The sequence below is a fragment of the Ambystoma mexicanum genome, chromosome 9 (assembly GCF_040938575.1).
Source record: "Ambystoma mexicanum isolate Mex_15411 chromosome 9, UKY_AmexF1_1, whole genome shotgun sequence".
NCBI lineage: Eukaryota > Metazoa > Chordata > Amphibia > Caudata > Ambystomatidae > Ambystoma > Ambystoma mexicanum.
Window position 1 is genome coordinate 13,264,606 of NC_090931.1, and position 21,890 is coordinate 13,286,495.

A 21,890-nucleotide genomic window follows, 5' to 3' on the forward strand; every position below is an offset into this window, starting at 1 on the left:
TATTGCTACAGAGCAAGCCCAAATGCACTCTTCAGAGAAGAAAATCCCTCTATTAAGGTAAGTAACTCTAATAGTTTTAGCGCCGTATAGGCGAATTTCAGGGTACTGGAGTATCTGGTTGCATTCAAACACTTAATATTAAAAGATAAATAGAAATACCTCATTAGTTAACAAACATGACATTTAGAAACTTCAGTAGAAAAATTACATATAAATCAGAGCCTGAATTTTAGAGCTAACTCTTGAATTTTTAATGTGTCAAATCCAATAAGTTATTGGAAGTGATAGGATCAAATTTACACAGTGTCCTCTATTAAAGCCATAGGGAGCACATTAGTTCATGTAGCATACAATGTACAGAACTTTTATCAAACATAGGAAATGCCTTACAACGACTGGCATTGTGTAAATCAGTCACAAGAATGTATACAGAAAAGTGTCACTTCATACATTCAGAATCAATTGGGTCCATGTTATGAATATTGATGTGAAATAGGAACAGTAAAAGTTTATACCCTGAAGATGGTTCTTTGAACCGAAACGCGTCGGTCATCTCCCTTTTTCTAATATCCCAAAAAAAGGAGACTTTTCCACTGGAAGTTTATGCTGTTTTAAACTATTGATTCTGCATTGACTTCGTAAGAACCTTTGCAAACTGTGGCTATCAACTATAAATTGACCTTGGTCTTACTATGCAGGTTTACTGCATTTTCATATAACGTCCAACCCCTTTCAGTGTTTTCAGATTATCCTTTTGTTGCCCCTTGTGTCAAAAGCCCCCCAATATTCCAAGCAGATGTGGCAATGAAGCCCATGCCCCACACCCAGGTGATAAACACTCTGCAAGTGCACTTGGCACATGCTGGTTCCTTTCCTTTCCCATAAGTCTCACACGTGTTTTCAATCTTTTGTTGGGGAATGGATTTTGAATCGCATGTATCAGCACTACCTCTGACCCAAACCTTTACTCCAGATGTGCCCCAAGTTTCTTGAATTGTTCTAGAATGAGCTATGGTTGGAAGTTTAAGCTGTTTTGTGGACTTTGTCTCGGCTTGGGGCGCAATATGTCAATTTTCCACAGCTTTCCCTGTCCTTTCTGCTCAATAAAACACATCTTATCAGTTGCAAAGATATATTGCTTTATCTGGAAAGATTGGCTTGAAAATTATTCTTCCTGGTGTCCTCTTGTGGTAACAGTTTGGAAGATTCAATCTCATATCAATGCGGTTTCCCGAAGCACACAGAATTACCCAAAGGGTCCTTCTAGGACCCCTCTCTTTGAGGGTGGGCAGAAATAAGAGTCACTCATTTAACTCATTTAAAACTAAAGTTTTCTGAAGCCATGGCGCCCTTTTTGTATGTTTGGTCCACACATGTGCTTTCTTGTTGCATTTAAGCACAGCTCAGTTTTGTTTTTCAAAAATGCAGTGCTTTTTTAATGGTTTATTGGTTATATATAATGCCTGTCCTGTAAGGCTGTGTGTAGTTTTGAACAATGGAGTGCCAGCTCCGTCTTGGGGGTCATAGGTAAGACTTTACCAGGGCTCACCCTGCTGTGCAGTGGTGCACTTTTGGTGGCATAAAAGAAGGAAGCACGATTGGGAGGTGCATGTCTTAGCTACTCACAAGCACAGCTCTGTGATGCCGGTTTTGTGCACAATGACAAGCAATCGCTAGGCATTGCCGCCCGCAGGCCTGATCTCAATACCCAATACTTGGGAGCCCCCTTCTCTGCGGAGGAAATTATGGGGATTGCTAATGTATCAGAGGGCTTCTAGCTCAAATCTTGTGTAAGTAGCTAATGGTGAAAGCAGTGTCTTGCACGCAAAGAGCCACGCACTGAACCCATGGGACTTGGTGGGAGACAGTGCCTTTGACTTTGTGTAAGTTACATCATCTCGGTTATGATAGGGTGCTATTCTTTCATTATGTGGTGTGCCCCTGTCTCCCCAAGGTCCTTTCTATAAACAATCCAATGAGACTTGTTGAGTTGCGGCGCTGCTGGAAGGTCGATACTATCTGGGAGATGCAACAGATATGTCCAGGAACAGTGTGAGTGAACGTTAATGAAACCAGTCTGCTGGTGGCTTCTCTAGTCCTCATGGTGCTGCAGTGACGGTGATGGTGACATTCACAGGACTGTCGTCAGGTGGAACTGCCGCCGATAGCTGAGAAATAGCAGCTGCTGCAGATGTCAGCTGGGGACTCCCATCTGCAAAAAGGAAAACGACAGGGCTGGTGAGTAGTAAACTTAGACCTCTGACAGTGTGAAGTGCATGAGCCTTATTTTAAGGCCCACCCATCCCCCCTAAAATACCTTAGACCTCCCTCTCTGAAAAGAAAGCCCAAGTCTCCCCCTTTCCTTCCATTCTGCCACTCAACCTCCAGAGGAGCAGACCCCAAATCTAGAAAAGAGAGCGAGAGGAAACCTGTGTGTTGGTCCGTGGGACGCCCACTCTATTATCTGGGACATGTTACCTGTAGATGCACTATGCTGCGTTATGTTGTAATTAGTTTGGTATGCTGCGTGGTGTTTGCTATGTGGCTGTACTCAGATACCCTATGCTATCTTCACTATGCTCTGACATGCTTTGAAATATATGCTCTCTTCTACGCAATGTCATGTTTAAGCTGCAGGGGAATGTTGTGCAATGTTGCTCTATAAGGAGCTATGTGCTTTTGCCAGAAAGGTTAACTTGAAATTGTGCTTTTGATGTACGCCTTCCTTCTGCTATTAGTTGCGTTCTCCACCTCACGCAAGCCCTCCTGTCAACCTCCACTTCCTCCCTCACTGCTTCTAGACCTAACCTGCTCCCCGCTTGTGCTTTTGATGTACACCTTCCTTTTGCTTTTATTGGGGTTCTCCACCTCACACACACACACCCTTCTGTGAACCTCCACTTCCTCCCTCACTGCTTCTAGACCTAACCTGCTCCCCGCTTGTGCTTTTGATGTACACCTTCCTTTTGCTTTTATTGGGGTTCTCCACCTCACACACACACCCTCCTGTCAACCTCCACTTCCTCCCTCACTGCTTCTATACCTAACCTGCTCCCCGCTTGTGCTTTTGATGTACACCTTCCCTTTGCTTTTATTGGGGTTCTCCACCTCACGCAAGCCCTTCTGTCAACCTCCACTTCCTCCCTCACTGCTTCTATACCTAACCTGCTCCCCGCTTGTGCTTTTGATGTACACCTTACTTTTGCTTTTATTGGGGTTCTCCACCTCACACACACACACCCTTCTGTGAACCTCCACTTCCTCCCTCACTGCTTCTAGACCTAACCTGCTCCCCGCTTGTGCTTTTGATGTACACCTTCCTTTTGCTTTTATTGGGGTTCTCCACCTCACACACACACCCTCCTGTCAACCTCCACTTCCTCCCTCACTGCTTCTATACCTAACCTGCTCCCCGCTTGTGCTTTTGATGTACACCTTCCTTTTGCTTTTATTGGGGTTCTCCACCTCACGCAAGCCCTTCTGTCAACCTCCACTTCCTCCCTCACTGCTTCTATACCTAACCTGCTCCCCGCTTGTGCTTTTGATGCACACCTTCCTTTTGCTTTTATTGGGGTTCTCCACCTCACACACACACCCTTCTGTGAACCTCCACTTCCTCCCTCACTGCTTCTAGACCAAACCTGCTTCCCGCTTGTGCTTGTGAGCTAAAAGCTGGAGGTAATTCCTGCAACTTCCCGGCAAAAATAGGCATATTACCCGCACCGGTGTTACTGGTGCCAGTAATACCACCAAATCCCCCGTAATACAAGCAAATCCCCCCATGGAGTCTAATGGGACTCCATGCAATGGGGATTTACCACCGACACTCGGAATCTGGCTGCAATACTGCCGGACTGAGTGCCGATATCAGTATTCCAGTTTGCCGGTATTTGGAGAATTGTAAGTACACAATGGGCCTCATTACAAGTTTGCCAGTATCCTGGCGGTAAATCTGCAGTATACCGGCAAACTTGTAATGAGGCCCATTGTGTACTAAATTACAATTCTCCAAATCTACCTTGCAAACACAGACGATTGGCTCCACCCATTTATCACAAATCACTCCTCCCCCGCTGCATTCCTTCCCCCTCCTCTGTTTGTAGCGCCTGTTTCCCACTTTCCCATCCTCTTATCTTCCCCTTGCACATTCTCTTTACTCTGCCAGACCAAGGTCTGAATACTCTTGGCGGGAGTACAGTCCACCACTCCACAGACAAGCTTTGGCACTCTGAAATTAATACAGTGGTGATTTGGCACAGTATAACATTCTATTAACAACATTTTAATATGGCCATCGAGGGCTCTGGCCCATTAACCCCCGTTCCAGCCCTTGGAACGAGGGCTTAAGGCATTTAGCATGCTGGGTTGCAAAAGCGGTATCCCGGGGTGCTAAAAAAAAGAGGATTTTCCTTCATTCAGCAGGTCGCTGCATGCGTCCCGTTGAATGAGGAAAAATCCTTTACAAAGATGTGCACCATGGAAAGGGAAGAGGGGCTCCTTATGGAGCCCCTCTTCCCTTTCCATGGTGGCCAGCTGGAGCCAGGAAGAAGGAGCGACTACGGTGGTGAGTGCCGCCCAAGCCAAAATAAGGTGAGTGGGGTGCGGGAAGGGTTTAAATAAAATAAAAGAGGGAGGTGGGTGAGGCGGAAGATGGCGGCGGGGAGCCGGCCATCAGGCTGGCTGGAATGTGGGCTTGCATCGGCGGTTCATGGCCACGTTCCCAGCCACCTTATTGGCTGGCTTCTTCGGCTCAGGTGCTAATAAGGGGAAAGTCCCCTAGCTTCTTCTCTCCTTGTCCTAAAACGGTAGTGTCTCACCTTCCACTCTCTAATTCTTCCTCTTCCATTGTAATAAAGAGGCACGTCTAACGGCTTCCCCTATCATTGTAATTGAGAGGCAAGAATCCCAACTTCAATTCTCTCTAATTCTTCCACTCTCAGTGTAATAAGAGTCAAAACTCCAGCATCCTCTCTCTCTAATTCGTCCCATCTCATTGTAATAAGAGGGAAGACTCCCAGCATGCCCTCTCTCTCTAATTCTTCCCACCTCATTGTAATAAGAGGCAAGACTCCCAGCTTTCTCTCTCTTTAATTCTTCCCACCTCATAGTAATAAGAGGAAAGACTCCAGCATCCTCTTTCTCAAATTCTTTCTATCTCATTGTAAAAAGAGGCAAGACTCCCAGCTTTCTCTCTCTCTAATTCTTCCCATCTCAGTGTAATAAGAGGCAGGACTCCCCGCTTCCTCTGTCAATTCTTCCCATCTCTTTGTAATGAGAGGCAAGACTCCCAGCTTCCTCTCTCTCTAATTCTTCCCATCTCTTTGTAATAAGAGGAAAGACTCCAGCATTCTCTTTCTCAAATTCTTTCTATCTCTTTGTAATACGAAGCAAGACTCCCAGCTTCCTCTCTCTATAATTCTTCCCACCTCATTGTAATAAGAGGAAAGACTCCCAGCTTCCTCTATCTCTAATTCTTCCTATCTCTTTGTAATGAGAGGCAAGACTCCCAGCTTTCTCTCTCTCTAAGTCTCCCCATCTCATTGTAATAAGAGGCAAGACTCCCAGCTTTCTCTCTCTCTAATTCTTCCCACCTCAGTGTAATAAGAGGCAAGACTCCTAGCTTCCTCTCTCTCTAATTCTTCCCATCGCAGTGTAATAAGAGGCAAGACTCCCAACTTCCTCTATCTCTAATTCTTCCCATCTCCTTGTAATAAGAGGCAGGACTCCCAGCTTCCTCTTATCTCTAATTCTTCCCATCTCTTTGTAATGAGAGGCAAGACTCCCAGCTTCCTCTCTCTCTAATTCTCCCCACCTCTTTGTAATAAGAGGAAAGACTCCAGCTTCCTCTTTCTCTAATTCTTTCTATCTCTTTGTAATACGAAGCAAGACTCCCAACCTCCTCTCTATAAGTCTCCCCATCTCATTGTAATAAGAGGCATGACTCCCAGCTTTCTCTCTCTCTAATTCTTCCCATCTCAGTGTTATAAGAGGCAAGACTCCCAGCTTCCTCTCTCTCTAATTCTTCCCATCTCATTGTAATAAGAGGCAAGACTCCTAGCTTCCTCTCTCTCTACTTTTTCCCATCTCATTGTAATAAGAGGCAAGACTCCCAGCTTCCTCTCTCTCTAATTCTTCCGACCTCATTGTAATAAGAGGGAAGACCCCTAGCTTCCTCTCTCTCTAATTTTTCCCATCCCATTGTAATAAGAGACAAGACTCCCAGCTTCCTCTCTCTCTAATTCTTCCCACCTCATTGTAATAAGAGGCAAGAGTCCTAGCTTCCTCTCTCTATAATTCTTCCCATCTCATTGTAATAAGAGGCAAGACTCCCAGCTTCCTCTCTCTCTAATTCTTCCCACCTCATTGTAATAAGAGGCAAGACTCCCAGCTTCCTCTCACTCGAATTCTTCCCACCTCATTGTAATAAGAGGCAAGACTCCCAGCTTCCTCTCTCTCTAATTCTTCCCACCTCATTGTAATAAGAGGCAAGACTCCCAGCTTCCTCTCTCTATAATTCTTCCCATCTCATTGTTATAAGAGGCAAGACTCCTAGCTTCCTCTCTAAGATGTATGTCTTCTCTCTCATACTAAACTAAAAGCTCTGTTTGCTGGCCAGGGAGATACCTCTCCAGAAGGTGTTTAATAATTACCTGTTTTACCCGATTTCAACTCTCTGGCCTGGGGCAGTGAATATGTTTCGAGATTAATGAAGTTCAAGGTGTGACTCATGATAGTCCACCTCATGCAAAGCAATAATACCAGCAAAATCACTCATTAAAACTTGCAACAGGGTATGTGCACTTCATTATAATGTGCGCACCACACAGTTGCCTCCCCCCACAGAGGTCCCTTACCTATGTTGCACTGAATGAATTCTTACTGTTTCTTATGATATATTTTTTGAGTCATTATGTATGTGCTCAGGGGATACAAAACTGTGCCAGCTGAAACTGCTTGTGCCCCAAAAAACCTATTTATCTTTTTTTCCACTACTTTTTTGCATTGTAACCCTTAAACTACTGTAGATTAGTGCATTTATTTTTTAACATATGCAGACAGTTTTTCCCTGCTGCAGGTAAGGGAGCCCCAAATCAAACACACATCCTCTGCCGGTCCTGCTTTTTTTCTGAGATTATACCCTGTGGTACAGACACCTCTGTACTGTGGATGGAGGAGCAGAGAACAATCTAGGGACACAGATAATGGGCCCATTGAGAGCTCTGCCTAATGCATGACTGGACACCAATAGGTACTGAACCATTATCACATATGTCACCCATGCCTCCCGTCACTAAGCCGTGACTGATGGACACCAGACTGATATGGTTCTATTTGTACCAACAGGCTGTGTTGCCCCAGGATACTGACAATCATAAAGTGTCTCCCCAGTATTCCTCCACAGAGAGTTAGCCAATTTCACTCTGATTGTGAAACTGCTGAAATGCACAATTGTTTTGGTCACATCAGTCTGGTCAACTGATTCTGGTTCTAAGTCCCCTTGGAATTATCTTTGGATGAAGCGATCAGCCTCTCTGGCAGAAGGGATTACCTGTCCCAGGTAAGGCCACAGCTCTGCACCCCTCTATCGATGAGCATGGCCGCGTGATTCTGGGTCATCCGAATCTCTCCAAAGCAGTCCTTGAGAAAATTCAGGCGGCCCATCAGGGTTTCTTGAGACGCCAGATTAAGAACAAGCAGTTGTATTTCAACCACTCAGCATTGAAGAAGGTGGATCCATGTTGATGCTTTCCAGTTCAAATTTCCCTTCCTAAAGAAACTAAGGAAAGTCTATGTCAATATGTTCAACTGAAAAGTCTGTCGGTGTCCGAAAACCGATACTCATCCTCAGAACTAATGCAAAACAATGTGTTGAGATATCAACCATAAACTAAACAGTGTTCCAAAAGTAAACGTTCTGAGCTATTTCCAGGGCAAGCTTAAACATCAGATTTTTTCCCCCCAAATGTCATTAAGTATATTACAATGTGCAGTTTACCTTCTTTTGAGGTTAAAGCAGTAGAATTCCACACTTTTGTAAAGGTCATGATACTCTTCCACAATGTTGGATAAGCAATGAAGTTCCATGCTTTTGTAAATGTCAGAAATGCCCTTCCCCAAGTTCAATGAGCAATTTCAGGACAATATGTCTCAGGGTTCCTTTCCCCAAGATCAGTATCAAAAGAAGACACAAAAGAAGTCTCCTGGAGCTTTCATTTCGTATTTCAACAATTATTTATAAGGTTTCCTTCGCCAAGTATGATTTATACCAGTGGTCGGTTTCTTTTTTCTGCAACAGTAAATTTCCTTGTTATCAAGTCGGGGTTCTCTGCTCTTGGCGCAGTTTTAGACCACACGCTCCACCCATTACAGGTCGCTTAACCTAGAATTTCCAGGCATGTTGCAGTAAACTGCTACTACTTTCACAGTCCCTTAGAGTAATTCCAGTGTCCCAGACACTTACCTAGGCTTAGCAGCTCCGCTTCTGTCCACGGCTTCTCCCTGCACAAGAAAGCCTGCTCACTGGGTGCTTCGCTCTGCACTCTCCGGCTCTCGTGCGAAGCTTCGCCTTTGCTATTCGGCAGCACTTTCTGCCAGCCTCCCCTTTTGTGGCATATCGATTCTGTACAATCACGTCAGCAGAGTTCTGGGGGTTTATGTTGGCTTGTCTGCATCTCAGCTTCTCCTGCTTCTGCACCGCTCCTGGTTCTGTTTCTTGCTCTTTCTCTGCTCCTCCATTGCGGTTCAGCCTTCCACCCTTTAAACACCTGTGTTCCATTAATGGGATGCAGGTGTATACCCTTAACCATTACTGCCTGGCCCTGATTACATGGACATTCCTGACCTTCATGCATCTTCCTCATCCCAGTACCAAAGTGGTTAGAGGAAATGGTATTCACTATTCTCAGTCGTTTCTTCCTCGTCTCAGTGCCATAGTGGAGAAAGTGTTATTATCTATAACTCTCAGTTGGTTCTCCCTCGTCTCAGTACTATTAGGTACCCCAAGAGGGGAACAAATGGGAACTGTATTGTAGTAACCTCTAAAGGTCAGTGAAGGATTAAGCTGGTTTTCACGAGTATAGGGGGATACCATGTCTCGCCCAAGGATATCCCACTCCCAATCCCCAAGGACACTCCACCCAGGTGATCCTCCCTCGCTTGTCCACCCCCAGGGTCAGGATCCGATAGTGATGGTATTTCCCTGGCCACCTGCGTAGAGAATCCAAAGGGAGAAGGAGTGAGAATACCCGCAGGTTTCTCACACATGGAATACCGTGCTTTAGTTGTTGCTACTTTGACGGGACTCATTCAGGTCTCACAGGCACTTATGGACAGGGAATCCTGTGTGGTTTTCCACCAAGGCACGGTTGGGCTTAGATTGCATCCTTTTTGTGTCCCTAAGGTCCTGTTGGCTCTTCACCCCCAATGGAAAAATTGTGTTACCAGTGTTTTTTAAAAACCCAGCTTCAGGCGCAAACATTTCATTCATTTACTGAATGTTGGGAAGGTCCTTAAGTTTTCTCTGAAGTGCCCCAAGAAGTTCTTTGCTGCTGATGGGCTTTTTAAGACCTTTGGGGGTACGTCTCCGGGCGATTGGAAAACCAACAGGCTGGGTGATACTTTGCATGCTTGAATCCTACTCAGTGGGTGGTCCGATTCCTCTGCATGGCATGCATACTCACGCACAGCGTCCGGGCCAAAGCAGGTTCAGTGGTTTTCCAGTGCCATGTACCTCTTGAAGTCATCTGTACGCATTACCCTTTGCACATAAGCACAGGAGCTAAGCGGAAGGAGCTGTTTGCTTTATTGTGTGTGTGAGAGACTGCTTCCTCCCTTCCTTTTTCAGGGAACTCTTCGATGATCTATCCTACAATGCTGGAGGAAGGGACCCGTGGATACCAGTAAGTACATAGTGATTCTTACGGGTAGTGCGTGATCGCCTTGCTCCAGACCATGCACCGTCCTACCACCTCCCCCCCCCTCTTCTTTGTAAGAGAATTTTGCTTTGTTGCATTGGCAGAGAGGAAAATGACTGGAAAATCTGTGCAGGTGTATTTGGATTTTGGATTTGATTTACTGGCTACCACAGAAAAATACTCCAATCTCCGCACCATGGTGTGTACGTCCAGGGGTTGGATACCGGGGTCTTGGACTGCCAGGAAAAGAAGCCACTAATGTGAGTAACTTGTACTAACTCCCAGTTATTATTTTTGCTCACAGTGAACTTCTGAACAAAAGGTTTCACTAGGCTGTATTGGCCCCGAATTGCACAATGCCTAACATGCTGTACCAGCTCAGAGGCCAGGCTTTAATTCACATCTAGGCTACACCAATCTTCAGATGATAAAGATGCCTCCCCCAGATCAGGTGTACAAACTGGGAAGCAAATCCAATATCTTAAGTCGCCTGCAATGGACCAGCAACTTTCACACGCAATAGAATATCAGCTAATTATAAAAAGAAACGTCAGAAGTCCCCCCACCCCGCTTCAGTGTGGAGGGGCTGCATTTGCATATGACATGAGCACAAGCTATCAAGCCCTTCTTATCCTTCCCCTGGTGCTGGCTCATCATCTCTCAGACCTACCAGCAGCCGCTGATGATCCTGAGGCTGCACTTGGGACTGGTGCTGGTTCCGGAGATGATGCTGCTGGAGCATTATTGCTCTCAGGATCCTCTATATCAGCTGCTGTCTCAGCATCTTCTGGCGAGCTTATGTGTTCCCGGGCTTCAGCGGGTGCTCTGAGGAAACAAACCACATTTTAGGTTTCATAATAATGGATTGGATTTGATGATGAAGTGATTACGGCAAACTATTTTGAATCACAAATGCCACCAGTCAAGACTCTGGGTAAGCTTTAGCTTAGTTAAAATAAATAACTTTCCACACTTCGCAACACCTCTGCAGCATTGTGGTGACAGGTGCTTGTGGACAACATTTCAGATAAATCTGCTTGTCATTGGCACATGAATAGAAGGAACTGTGTGCTTTCTGAACACTCACACAAATACTGTAGCTGCATAAGGTCCTTGGGGATCATCAAACCCAGGGTACAAAACTTGCACTCACCACTAACCATAGGCTAGTGATAGTTGACTCTTGGCGATTACGAAATAGTGTGCTTTGTCTATGCCTAGAATGGAGATGACGAGTGACCTTTTAATGGCTGGCTAGAAGCTTACAACTTTAATTTTTGCCCATGGTCAAACCCCAATCTTAACTTTATGGTCCCAAATAATTAAGGCAGAAAGCACTAACGTTAAGACCCCAATCACCAGGTAAAAGCACCAACAGTCCAAGCAGATGAGCATCCTCAGGTCAAAACCTCTGACACTTGCAGAAAGACACGCAGGGGGAGTGAGCCGTCATCTGGTAGAGAAAACAGCTCTCACAGGATGAATCCCCTAATGACAAGTCCACGATGGTGGCAGTTTTGTCTTCAAATTTCTGCAATTGCAATACCAACAATTTCTATATGTTTTTGAAAGTCATCAAACTATATTTGATACGTCACTTCTGTGGTCTGAGAATGGAGGGAACGTTTCTCCTGAAAATAATAATGCATAAACATGAATCCTGAACTGCTAGGTGCCTCTAAAGGGAGACTGTGGTTGGTGCAGCTTCAGTTAGCCAGACTGTCGATGGCTTTGATATACTCTAATCTCAACAAACTACTCCATCTGGCGGTCCCCGTAACTTTCACAAAGATCTGCATCCTGCTCTACATAAAAACGTCTTCAACTCGTGAGGCACAAAAAGTCCTGCCTGAGGTGGCAGAGGGCTATGGGAATTCAAAATGGGGTCTCCATCGACATGAGTTGCATGTAATAGCGCACAGTACAGTTTCTATCATATGATCTTACAGGGTTCGAAAGGGAGCTATGTAACCCCTGCTTGTAGCCTAGAAGTGCCTGGTTAGCTTAACACCAACAGCTACGTTTTGCTCCCCATGCAAACAAATGCTGCACAAACACACCTATGTGAATTTAACTATGTGAGCTTGGGACAAACTAAACAAAGCACTAGAACATATCTATACAACATTTAAAGCATAAGGTGGGGGGTCATACATAATGGACAAAAGTATACGTTTGCATCTTGTGTGGAATGCCATCTCATAGTTCCTGCTCACTGGTTAATGCTGGATACTGCGATGAATGAAAGGTATTCGGTCCTTCTTCCCAAGGGGGAGCCACCCCTCCCTTGAGGCTGGGGAGGTGAGCCTGCTCCGCAAGACCCACCCTAGGGGTCTGGGCAAGTGGGACCGCACTGTGGGTGACTCCCCCTTAGGTGACAAGGACTGGCGTTGCTATGAGCAGGTCCCTGGATTGCCTGGGACTTCCTGATGGGAAGATGAATGTAACTCCTTTAAATGCTGAAGCGAATCTTTCAGACAAAAGAAAAGAGGATGCCTCTTGAAGAAGAGACGTATATTTAACTGAAGCGAGTGGGGGAAGGAGGAAGAGACAGTATGGTACGTAGGGGAAGCCTCCTGACGTGATCGCGCCTTGGAGGGGCGGAGCAGAGTCAAACCGCGCAGCCTTCTGACTTTCGAAACGGCAAAGAATGCCAGCATGAGACACCAAAGACTGGCAACAGGGAAAACCCTGTGTGAGAGGAGAGAAGTATGCAGGAGCTGGTGGTGGCATGGACCACAAATGCCTCTTGGTGGGTTAGACGCACGCTGGACGGCGCTGAGCCCATCGAAGCTGGGAGGACAAGAAGCTCCCTCTTGCCCATGTCCATAAGAGGCAACAGCCTGAGGGGAAGCTGAGAACAAGACGCCGGTGAAAGTCCAGAACAGGAAACTCAACACCCTGAGAAGAAGACCTGAGCGTGTGCCGAGCCCTGCAATGTTCCCCAATGCAGATGTAGGTACAGGGGAAAATGCGATAAGTGGGAGGCCACCAGAGCAAGAATACATGAAGAGTGCAACTCGTCCCAGTCATCAAGACGACATACGAGGAATAAAGTTGTTTGATGGCCAATGAGAAAGACTCAAAGCAAGTAAAGAATAAGCTAGAGAGTGGAATAAAGATAGACTGGAGACAATTACCATGGGAAGAAGAGAACAGATCTTATCCCTAAGGAGAGCATCAAGCCCAGAAGTGTGTTTCAAGAGCTACAAGAGCTCATCGAAGAGATATCCAGAGCTTACCAAAGAAGATTGTATAAAGAAACTCCAGTGTAAGAGAGAGGTGTTTCCATACAGAGACTATCAGAAACTACGAGAAGCCCAGGAGAAGAAAGACCTTCTATTGGCTGAACTTCATTTGGTTATATTAGTGGTAGGGTCAGGTAGAGTTAGGTTTGGACCGGGGACATTTTTACTTTGGGACTCCCTGATGACAAGACAAGCGCCATTGGTTCCTTTAGATAGGCAGGGTGATCCCTTTAGCAATAGGGAAAGTTAGGCCATACTCATAGTTTCATTAAATAGAAGTTCCTAATGCTCTTAATGTGTCCAGCTACTTCTTCCGACCCGCCCCAATCCCTCGGAGCTGCATTTAGCTCCTGCTTACACAATCTTAATTTCGATCCATGTCTCAGATCCACTCCTGCAGCTTCACTGTAATATTGGGGTTTGGTCATTTCTGAAAAGGATTCTTTGGGAAGCTGCAGTGTTCCTACAAATGGTGAGCATGCAGTTCCTTTTAATCTTCTAAAGCGCCCCGAGGGGCTTGAGGACTTGAGGATCAAAGTGAACAGGGCAATTGTAGCCTGGAGCTCTTTCCAAACGCATCTGCCTCACTCGTGATCAGTGGTCAGGGCTAGGAGTCGCCGCGCTCGAAGGACACAGGGAAGGGAGGACAGCACTCATTCTATTGGTATTCTAATTCCATTGCATGGACGTTTTTCAAGCTGTTTCTTGACTTGTTCACGCTCTATTGTGTTTGTAATTATTCGGAATCTTCTTTTATGTCCTCTTAATGCTTTAAAAATCTACAACATGAGGCCATCCGGGAGTACGTGACATGTGGCCTGAACGGAGAGAATCCGGCACTCTGTGTACAAAATGCACATCTTTGCAGAATAAAGCACCGTAACCTGTTGCAAGTTAGCACAGCATATTCAGGAAACAGCAAATTATGAGATGATATAAAAAGACCATCACTGAGGAGAATGTTTCCAGAAGATGAAGAAAGGTAAGACTCATAACCAGAGAACCTCTGCAATGGCACCTCCAACCTTGGGGGCGAGGTGGAGGCTGCGGGTGTCTCTGGCCACTGCTTCGGGAGATGCAAGTGCCTCCGTTGAGTGCTTTTGTGTGCGTGTGGGTAGCACTTTTGCGAGGGACATCTGCCACTGGAACTGGGTGTGTCCCTGTCACATTGGTTAGTGAGAGGGCACAGTGCTTTCGAGGGATGCCTTGGTGCTTTCGTTGATTGCTTTGGGGTGGGGCATGGTTCTTCTGCCAGGCATTTGGAGGGCACGGGTGCCTCTATTGGAGCATGTGGGAGAGCAGCAGGTGGCTCTGCTGTGTTCTTCGCGGGTGATGGGTAATGTGAGTACTTTGGGCAGTGCGCCGCCTGTTGGGTGTTTTGAAGGCTTAACTGGTGGGTGCGTCTACTGGGTGCTTTGCAAGCTGGAGGGCACGGGTGCACCTTAGTGGTGAGTTCGGGCTTTTCACGGGACCTCTGCCAAGTGATTTTGCCACATGGGTGGTCTCTGCTGGGGGCTTTGGGTGTCTCTGCTGGGGGCTTTGGGAATCTCTGCTGGGGGCTTTGGGAATCTCTGCTGGGGGCTTTGGGTGGTCTCTGCTGGGGGCTTTGGGTGTCTCTGCTGGGGGCTTTGGGAATCTCTGCTGAGGGCTTTGGGTGTCTCTGCTGGGGGCTTTGGGAATCTCTGCTGGGGGCTTTGGGAATCTCTGCTGGGGGCTTTGGGTGGTCTCTGCTGGGGGCTTTGGGTGTCTCTGCTGGGGGCTTTGGGTGTCTCTGCTGGGGGCTTTGGGAATCTCTGCTGGGGGCTTTGGGAATCTCTGCTGGGGGCTTTGGGTGTCTCTGCTGGGGGCTTTGGGAATCTCTGCTGGGTCGTTTGGGAGCGTAGGGTATGTGAGTGCCTCTGCCTGGTATACCTCTGCCAGCTGCTTTGGGGCAGGGGGTATCTTAGTGCAGTTCTTTCAGAGGGGGGTTTACCTAGTCTTGTTTTTTGCAGTGTTGGGGGGTTGTCATGGCAGATGCTGCAGACATTGGTGTCTTATTCTGTGTCAACAGAGGGAAGTGCTTGCCAGATCTATGCGGTGTGGGCAGGGTTGCTGCCGCGGTTGGTCATGATCGGTTTGGTGGAGGAGAAGTTCTGTGATATTGGTGGCATTATCGATATTGGGGGAGGAAGGATAGCTCAGGGGCAACACGTTTGTCTTGGAAGCAAGACAACGCAGCGCAACACATGTTCGAATCCGGATCCTGTGCTTAGAAACCACTCGTTGGTATTAAGCGTGTTATAAAAGAACACTTTGGGCCTCATTACACGGAAGGCGGTAAACCATGGTGCTATTAGCTCCATGGTTGCCGCTGGTACCATACCGGTACCACCATGGAGAAAAAGGGAATTACCACCCCATTCCAAGGTTGGCGGGGTGGTAATTCCCTCTTTCTCCATGGCCCTTCCCCATTCCCATTTTTGCCCCATAGGGCTCAATGGCAATGGGGAAGGAGCTAATTACGGTACCGCAAATTGCGGTACCGTAATTAGCAACAAGGTCTGTTTGCGGGTCCCAACTTTAAGGACTGGTCTACACCAGCCGTTAAGGTTGGGTCCCACAAAGGGACCTCGTAATAAGGCGGTAATGGTTTACCGGTACCGGTGCCCTTAGCGGTACCGGTAAACCCTTACCGCCTTCCGTGTAATGAGGCCCTTATAATAATAATGACAGCTTTTACTTTGTGCACTGTGAGCATGCTAGCATAGGAGCGCACCGGCCATAATACCAAAGATGTCATGTGTTTAGCTAGCACTTCACACCAAATAACGCATGCTTCTAAGACCTCTAATAATACTTGTTATTGTTACCCAGCCTAATGTTGCCCGGATACAGAAAATGATTCCCCATTTGTGAGGTGGCATTAGGAATGGTGCAGTGGTACATTCAGGACATTCTGATAAGATGGCATCCCTCATGGGGTAGATTCAATTGAACTCGAAAAAGGGATGTAATCCTCTTGGGATATGACACAAACATCACAGCAATAAGAGAAATGTTGAATCAAAGGGATTTAAGAGTCAAGCAAACAAAAACTATTGGCTGGTTTCCATGCACCCAGAGGAAGGTGGATTTGGAAAAAGACAGAAGAATCATCAGTTATACAGGGCAGCTAACCGTGGGTAAAACAACCAGGCAACTCTGAGGAATGTCACATGGAGTGAGTTACCTGTCACCATTCTGAGCCTTTGCGATGAGCCATCAGCATAAATGTGATAATGAAACCAAAAGAGTGACTCCAAGAAGAAGGAAATAGTGTACAGTGCGAAGCTAGAGGGCCAAGACTTAAACATAAAAGTAAAGAGCCAGAGGATTGTCCAGCCCATGAAGCAGAGCACGTGCAGTCAGAGAGATAAGAAACCAATACCTCATATACCAAGAAAAGGCAGAAAAGAGCATCGAATAAAATAATCCACTGTGTCAAAAGCGGCGGACAGGTCAAGAAGAATTCAAAGGGAAGATTGTCTAACGTAACGGGAAGAGGTTAGAAAATAAGGCACATACAAGACAGTGGGGGTCATTCTGAGTTGGGCGGTAAGGGATACCGGGCACCGGTAAGGAGACCGGTGCCGGTAATCCCTTACCGCCCAATTCCGAGATCCTTTATGGGTGCCGCTAAGGGACCAGGATGCTAATAACAGGCCTGCTATTCGCGGGTCCATTATTAGCGCCTTCCCCATTCTCAGTGAGCCCTATGGGGGCTCAAATGGGAATGGGGAATGGTTGGTTGAATGGGGATTTACCGGGTCCTCCAGGGTCGGAATGACCCGGTAAGTCCCCATTCAACCAGACTGGTGCCGGACCCGGTTTTGGAGGCAGCCATGGCGCAAATAGCGCCATGGCTACCTCCAAACTCGGAATGAGGCCCAGTGATTCCAGCACAATGAGCGGCACGAAGCCAGATTATGCAGGAGGGAGCTAGGCTCTATAAATGCAGATAACTGAAGAGAAGGCATGTTCTAGAAGTTTGCAATAGAAGATGAGAAAAAGGGTGATAGTTGGCAGGTAGACAAAGCTCAAGAAAAGGTGTTTTAAGAATAGGAAGAGTAGTGGCATGTTTGCAAGACAAAGGAAAAATACAAAGAGAAAGAACATTTTTGAGTGAGTTGTCAAATAAAGAAAACATTGACTTACAAAAGGAATTGGAGATAAAGGAAGAGGACCTGTTGGAGCAAAAGCGGTTGCAGAGTTTTATGAAAGAGACGTAAAACAGGAAAGCAACTATGAAGCCGGGAAGATGAAGAAGAGAGCGGAACGAGTGAAGAAAACAAAAAATGAAGATGGTTAGTATTAGAATCCCATCGGTGAGAAGAGAATTTTAACAAGGAGCTGGAGGACGAGGTCACAGGAGATAATTAAGAGTTTTAAGAAGGGGGATATAAGCAACACAAATGAGTAGATGGAGTAGAGATATGAGATCAGTAATAAAGACATTTAGCGTGCCAGTCAAAAGAAGCATGAATAGAACCTTTTCTCCTACATTGTAAGCACGCTATTTGAATCATGGTTTCATAGAACTGTAAATATGGCCTCTGGGAAATAACGCAGAAACTATGTGCAGTTGCTCCTGCGGAAGTCGTAAATAATGTATCACGATACACACCTATACATTGCTTTTCAACTATTACTTCACTGTATGGCGTCAGACACCCTCGGCTGCTAAGTCATTCACATATATGGGTTAACTGAAGAGGGCGATGATTTGGGTATTATTTGCAAAGATCATCTTAATTTGCGTCATTTAAGTTCCCTAATTCATCAGCAGAAATGCTTGTTGGTAAGATCCCTTTAACACAGGAAACCACCCTCTCCTTTGCATTGATTTATCGCCAACTAAATGCTAATAAATGAGTTTGTGAATGATTTCAGTAGACCTTTTATTGTCCCTGCTTACTTCAACAAACCATTCAGCAGTGCAAGGTGATTTTAATATTTGTGAGTATTACTCTGTGAATGCTCGTACTTCAGAAGTTACAAGTCAAGTGGAGGCCTGCGATTTTTCCTATGCTATTTACAGCTAGATCCAACAGACAACAAGAGGCCCTTCCTGCACAGGCTCCTCAATAAAAATATCACCACTTCAAACACATTCACTCCTGAATTAGACTGCTCGGATCATAGAGCAATAAATTTAATGACTCCCTCCTGTCTCTATCATCCCAAACACTGACGCGAGGACCATAAAAAAAGCCAGGTCATGAAAATTCCTAAAATCTCAACATTTCACCCTACAACTAGAGATGTTCTTCGCTAAGGATATTAAGGTTGCAGGAAACGCAAATAAACAAATCTTCCAAACGTTGAAATTACGTGAAAACAAATCTCTATCTTTAAATGTCATTCATCGAAGGAAAAGGAAACAAGATTAGATTAGTATAGAAGAAAGTAACCCCTCTAAGTTCACTATTCCCCATCCTGAGCTTGTTTCAGACCTTTGAATACCATCATTCTACTTTCAGAGCGTCACTGCCAAGAAGGTTAGAGTCTTGGTCAACAATATGAAACCAACTTCATGTCCCGGCAATCAATGCCGACCCTACATCTTAAGAGACTGTATCGATGATGTGGTGTCCTTCCTGATGACCTTTTGAATTACTCTTTGTCTAGAAGCATGATTCTGACCTGTCTCAAACTATCTTAGAATTCACTCCTTCTCAAGAAGCCTTCATTTGACCCAGATCTGCCCATTAATTAATTATAGACGATTAGCAAACATGCATTTGCTCAATAAGATTCAGGAGAAAGGTTTGACCTCACAATTGCAGTTTTTCATAGTCCCAAGGGCACCTTTGTGGTTGTCAGTCTGTCAGTCAGTACTTCGACAGGTTTGTGGCATTGAAATGGCTCTGTTTGAGGTTTCGGAAACAGCTCTTGTGACATATTGGTAACCACCATGTTTGCTTCCTCTTGATGCTGGACCTTTCCGCAGCTTAGGACACTCTTGACCAAGGAACTATTCCATGGTTGAGGGTGGACCATAGATTGCGTCCAGTGGCCGGAGTGTGCAATTAAGCTCTGAAATGGTTTGAATCTTTTTTAGGGGCTATGGTGGTTCATATGGACCTAGATGACACAGCTAAAATCCCCATCACAAATACTCAAACCCTCAATGTCCATTTGATCTATCGCCCCCCAGGTCCTCTAGGCACCTTCGATGAGGATCTTAACACCATCCTATCCACCAACTTAAAAAATGCCACTCAAATGCTCATCCTCGGCGACTTCAACATGGGCTTTAATGACCCTGAAGACAAAGCCGCCATCACCACTTTGAACACCCTCACCGAACTAGGATTCACTCAAAGAAGCCTAAAACCAACCCATGACAAAGGCAGAATACTAGACTGGATAGCTGACTATAACTGCCTAGCCAGCGTTACTGACATCTCTCCCTTAGCCTGGACTGACCACCACCTGGTATCTTTTGTATTGTCCACTACTAGACCACCACCCTTACCACCGTGTAGGGCACCCCCCACTCTTACTAGAAACAAAAAGAGTATCACAGTGGAGAGACTTATCCCCAACCTACTTCCTACACTGAACTCACTGCATGACAACTTGGATCCTGAAACCTTGGTTGAGGAATATAACAAAATCATGTCTTCCTCCCTGGACTTAATTGCCCCTCTCAAACTCAGGCCAAGCAAGTCCAAAACCCACCTTAACAATTGGTACACACCTCTCCTCAAAAACTTAAGACAACAAAAAAGACACTGCGAATCTATCTGGAAAAAAGACCCATCAGCAGCCAACAAATTTAAATTTACCAAATTAGCGGCCCTGTACAAAAAAGAAATCTTCCTTGCTAAACGTACCTCCTTTGACTCTCGCATCTCCCAAGCCAGTTCAAATACAAAGGAACTATTCTCAATTCTAAAAGAAGTAGAAACCCCCATAGCACCCATAGACACCTGTATAAAAGACAAGGGGCCTCATTACGACCCAGGCGGTAAGTTACCGCCTGGGCCGTGACTTTACCACCATGGCGTAAACTACGTTTACGCCATGGTGGTTGGCGGACTTACCGCCCCATTCCGAGGTCGGCGGGGCGGTAAGTCCCCAATCCCCATTTACCCTTCCCCATTCCCATTCTTGCCCCATAGGGCATAATGGGAGTGGGGAAGGCGTTAATTACGCCACCGTAAATTACGGTGGCGTAATTAACTCCATGGTCCCTTAGCGCCATGGATTTTAACACCTGCTAAAAGCAGGTGTTAAAAGCGCCATGGCGCTAAGGGACCTCGTAGTTGGCGGTAAGGGGTCGGCGCAGCTAACGCTGGCGTTAACCCCTTACCGCCAGGGTCGTAATGAGGCCCAAGAACTGGTGTACCGACATCCAATTTGCCCTAGCTAATAAAATCGCCACGCTACAAAAGAAAATATCTTGTAAAAAAGCCTCCTTGAACAATCCTGCCCTGCCTAAACCTGAGAAATGGTCCACAACTGAACAATTACGATTTAACTTCACCAAAGTGACCATACTTGAAGTGGAAAAAATCATCATGTCATTAAAGCCATCTAACTGCCAAGGAGACTTATGCCCAGCACAGCTCATAAAAGACGCTGCCCGTGACCTTTCCCCCTTTATCACTAAATTAATCAATGCCTCCTTCTCCACCGGTTCCATCCCAACTAACCTAAAACAATCCTGGGTACTACCCCTACTAAAAAAAAACACCCTCGACCCAGCAATACCAACTAACTATAGGCCTATAACAACAGTACCATTCCTTCTGAAAATTCTGGATAAGGTCGCCTATGTACAAATACAGAAGCACCTGGAGGATCACCACTTGCTAGGAGCCAGACAATCAGGCTTCCGACCCCAACATGGGACCGAAACAGCTCTCATCGACCTTAAAACACAGATTAATCTGCTCAAAGACAATGGTCAAGCAGCTTTACTCCTCCTCCTTGACCTTTCCGCAGCATTTGACCTGGTCGACCACGCTGTCCTCTGTACCCATCTCCACACGGCTGCCCATTTTTCCCCCGAGGCTATTACTTGGATCAGATCCTTCCTTGATGGCAGAACTATGAGGGTCTTCTCGCCAACAGACGCGGCAGACCCTATACCCATCACCTGCGGTGTGCCTCAGGGTTCTTGTGTCTCCCCGACACTGTACAACATATTTACCAAGCCCCTTTTCGATGATCTGGACCATCTCGGTATCACCTACACTAACTATGCAGATGATACCCAGATCCTCCTTCCGCTTTCTGGAGATTATGCAAAGGATTTGGCCTTGGTGAATAGGGTCTACATCATCATCCAGGCATGGATGGCCACTCACGGTCTATGCCTGAATGATGATAAAACGGAACTCATCACACTGGGTACTAAAGCTAGCCTAAAGAACTTGAGCCCGGCATACTCATCATTCATAATTGATGGTAATACTATCAGGGTTGGACATGAAGTCAAAACACTGGGTTTTTACTTGGACTCTAACTTCAACTTTAGCAGACAAGTGAACTCACTAGCCTCCTCCACGTCCTATACTTGTAAATTGATCCGGACAGCCAAACCTTTTTTATCCGAGGCCAGTTGTCTGACCCTGGCCAGAGCCCTTATACTCTCCCGCTTGGACTATTGCAACGCCCTCTATCTTGGGTCATCTAAAGCCGTCACTGGCAAATTACAAACTCTCCAGAATAACGCACTTAGAGCGGCCCTGGGCATCTC

General features: G+C 46.0%; 1 protein-coding gene across 2 annotated transcripts in view; it reads right to left on the bottom strand.

Moving 5' to 3' along the window:
* Positions 1 to 227: 227 nt before the first annotated feature.
* Positions 228 to 21,890, bottom strand: part of VSIG10L2 (V-set and immunoglobulin domain containing 10 like 2) — a 488,239-nt gene continuing 466,576 nt past the window's right edge. For both annotated transcript variants that reach the window (XM_069614080.1, XM_069614081.1), the window contains 2 exons: positions 10,585 to 10,739; positions 228 to 2,212 (listed from right to left, as the gene is read on the bottom strand). In XM_069614080.1, coding sequence (XP_069470181.1) covers positions 2,100 to 2,212; positions 10,585 to 10,739 — 268 coding nt within the window. In that variant the 3' untranslated portion in view covers positions 228 to 2,099. The remainder of the gene's footprint in view (positions 2,213 to 10,584; positions 10,740 to 21,890) is intronic.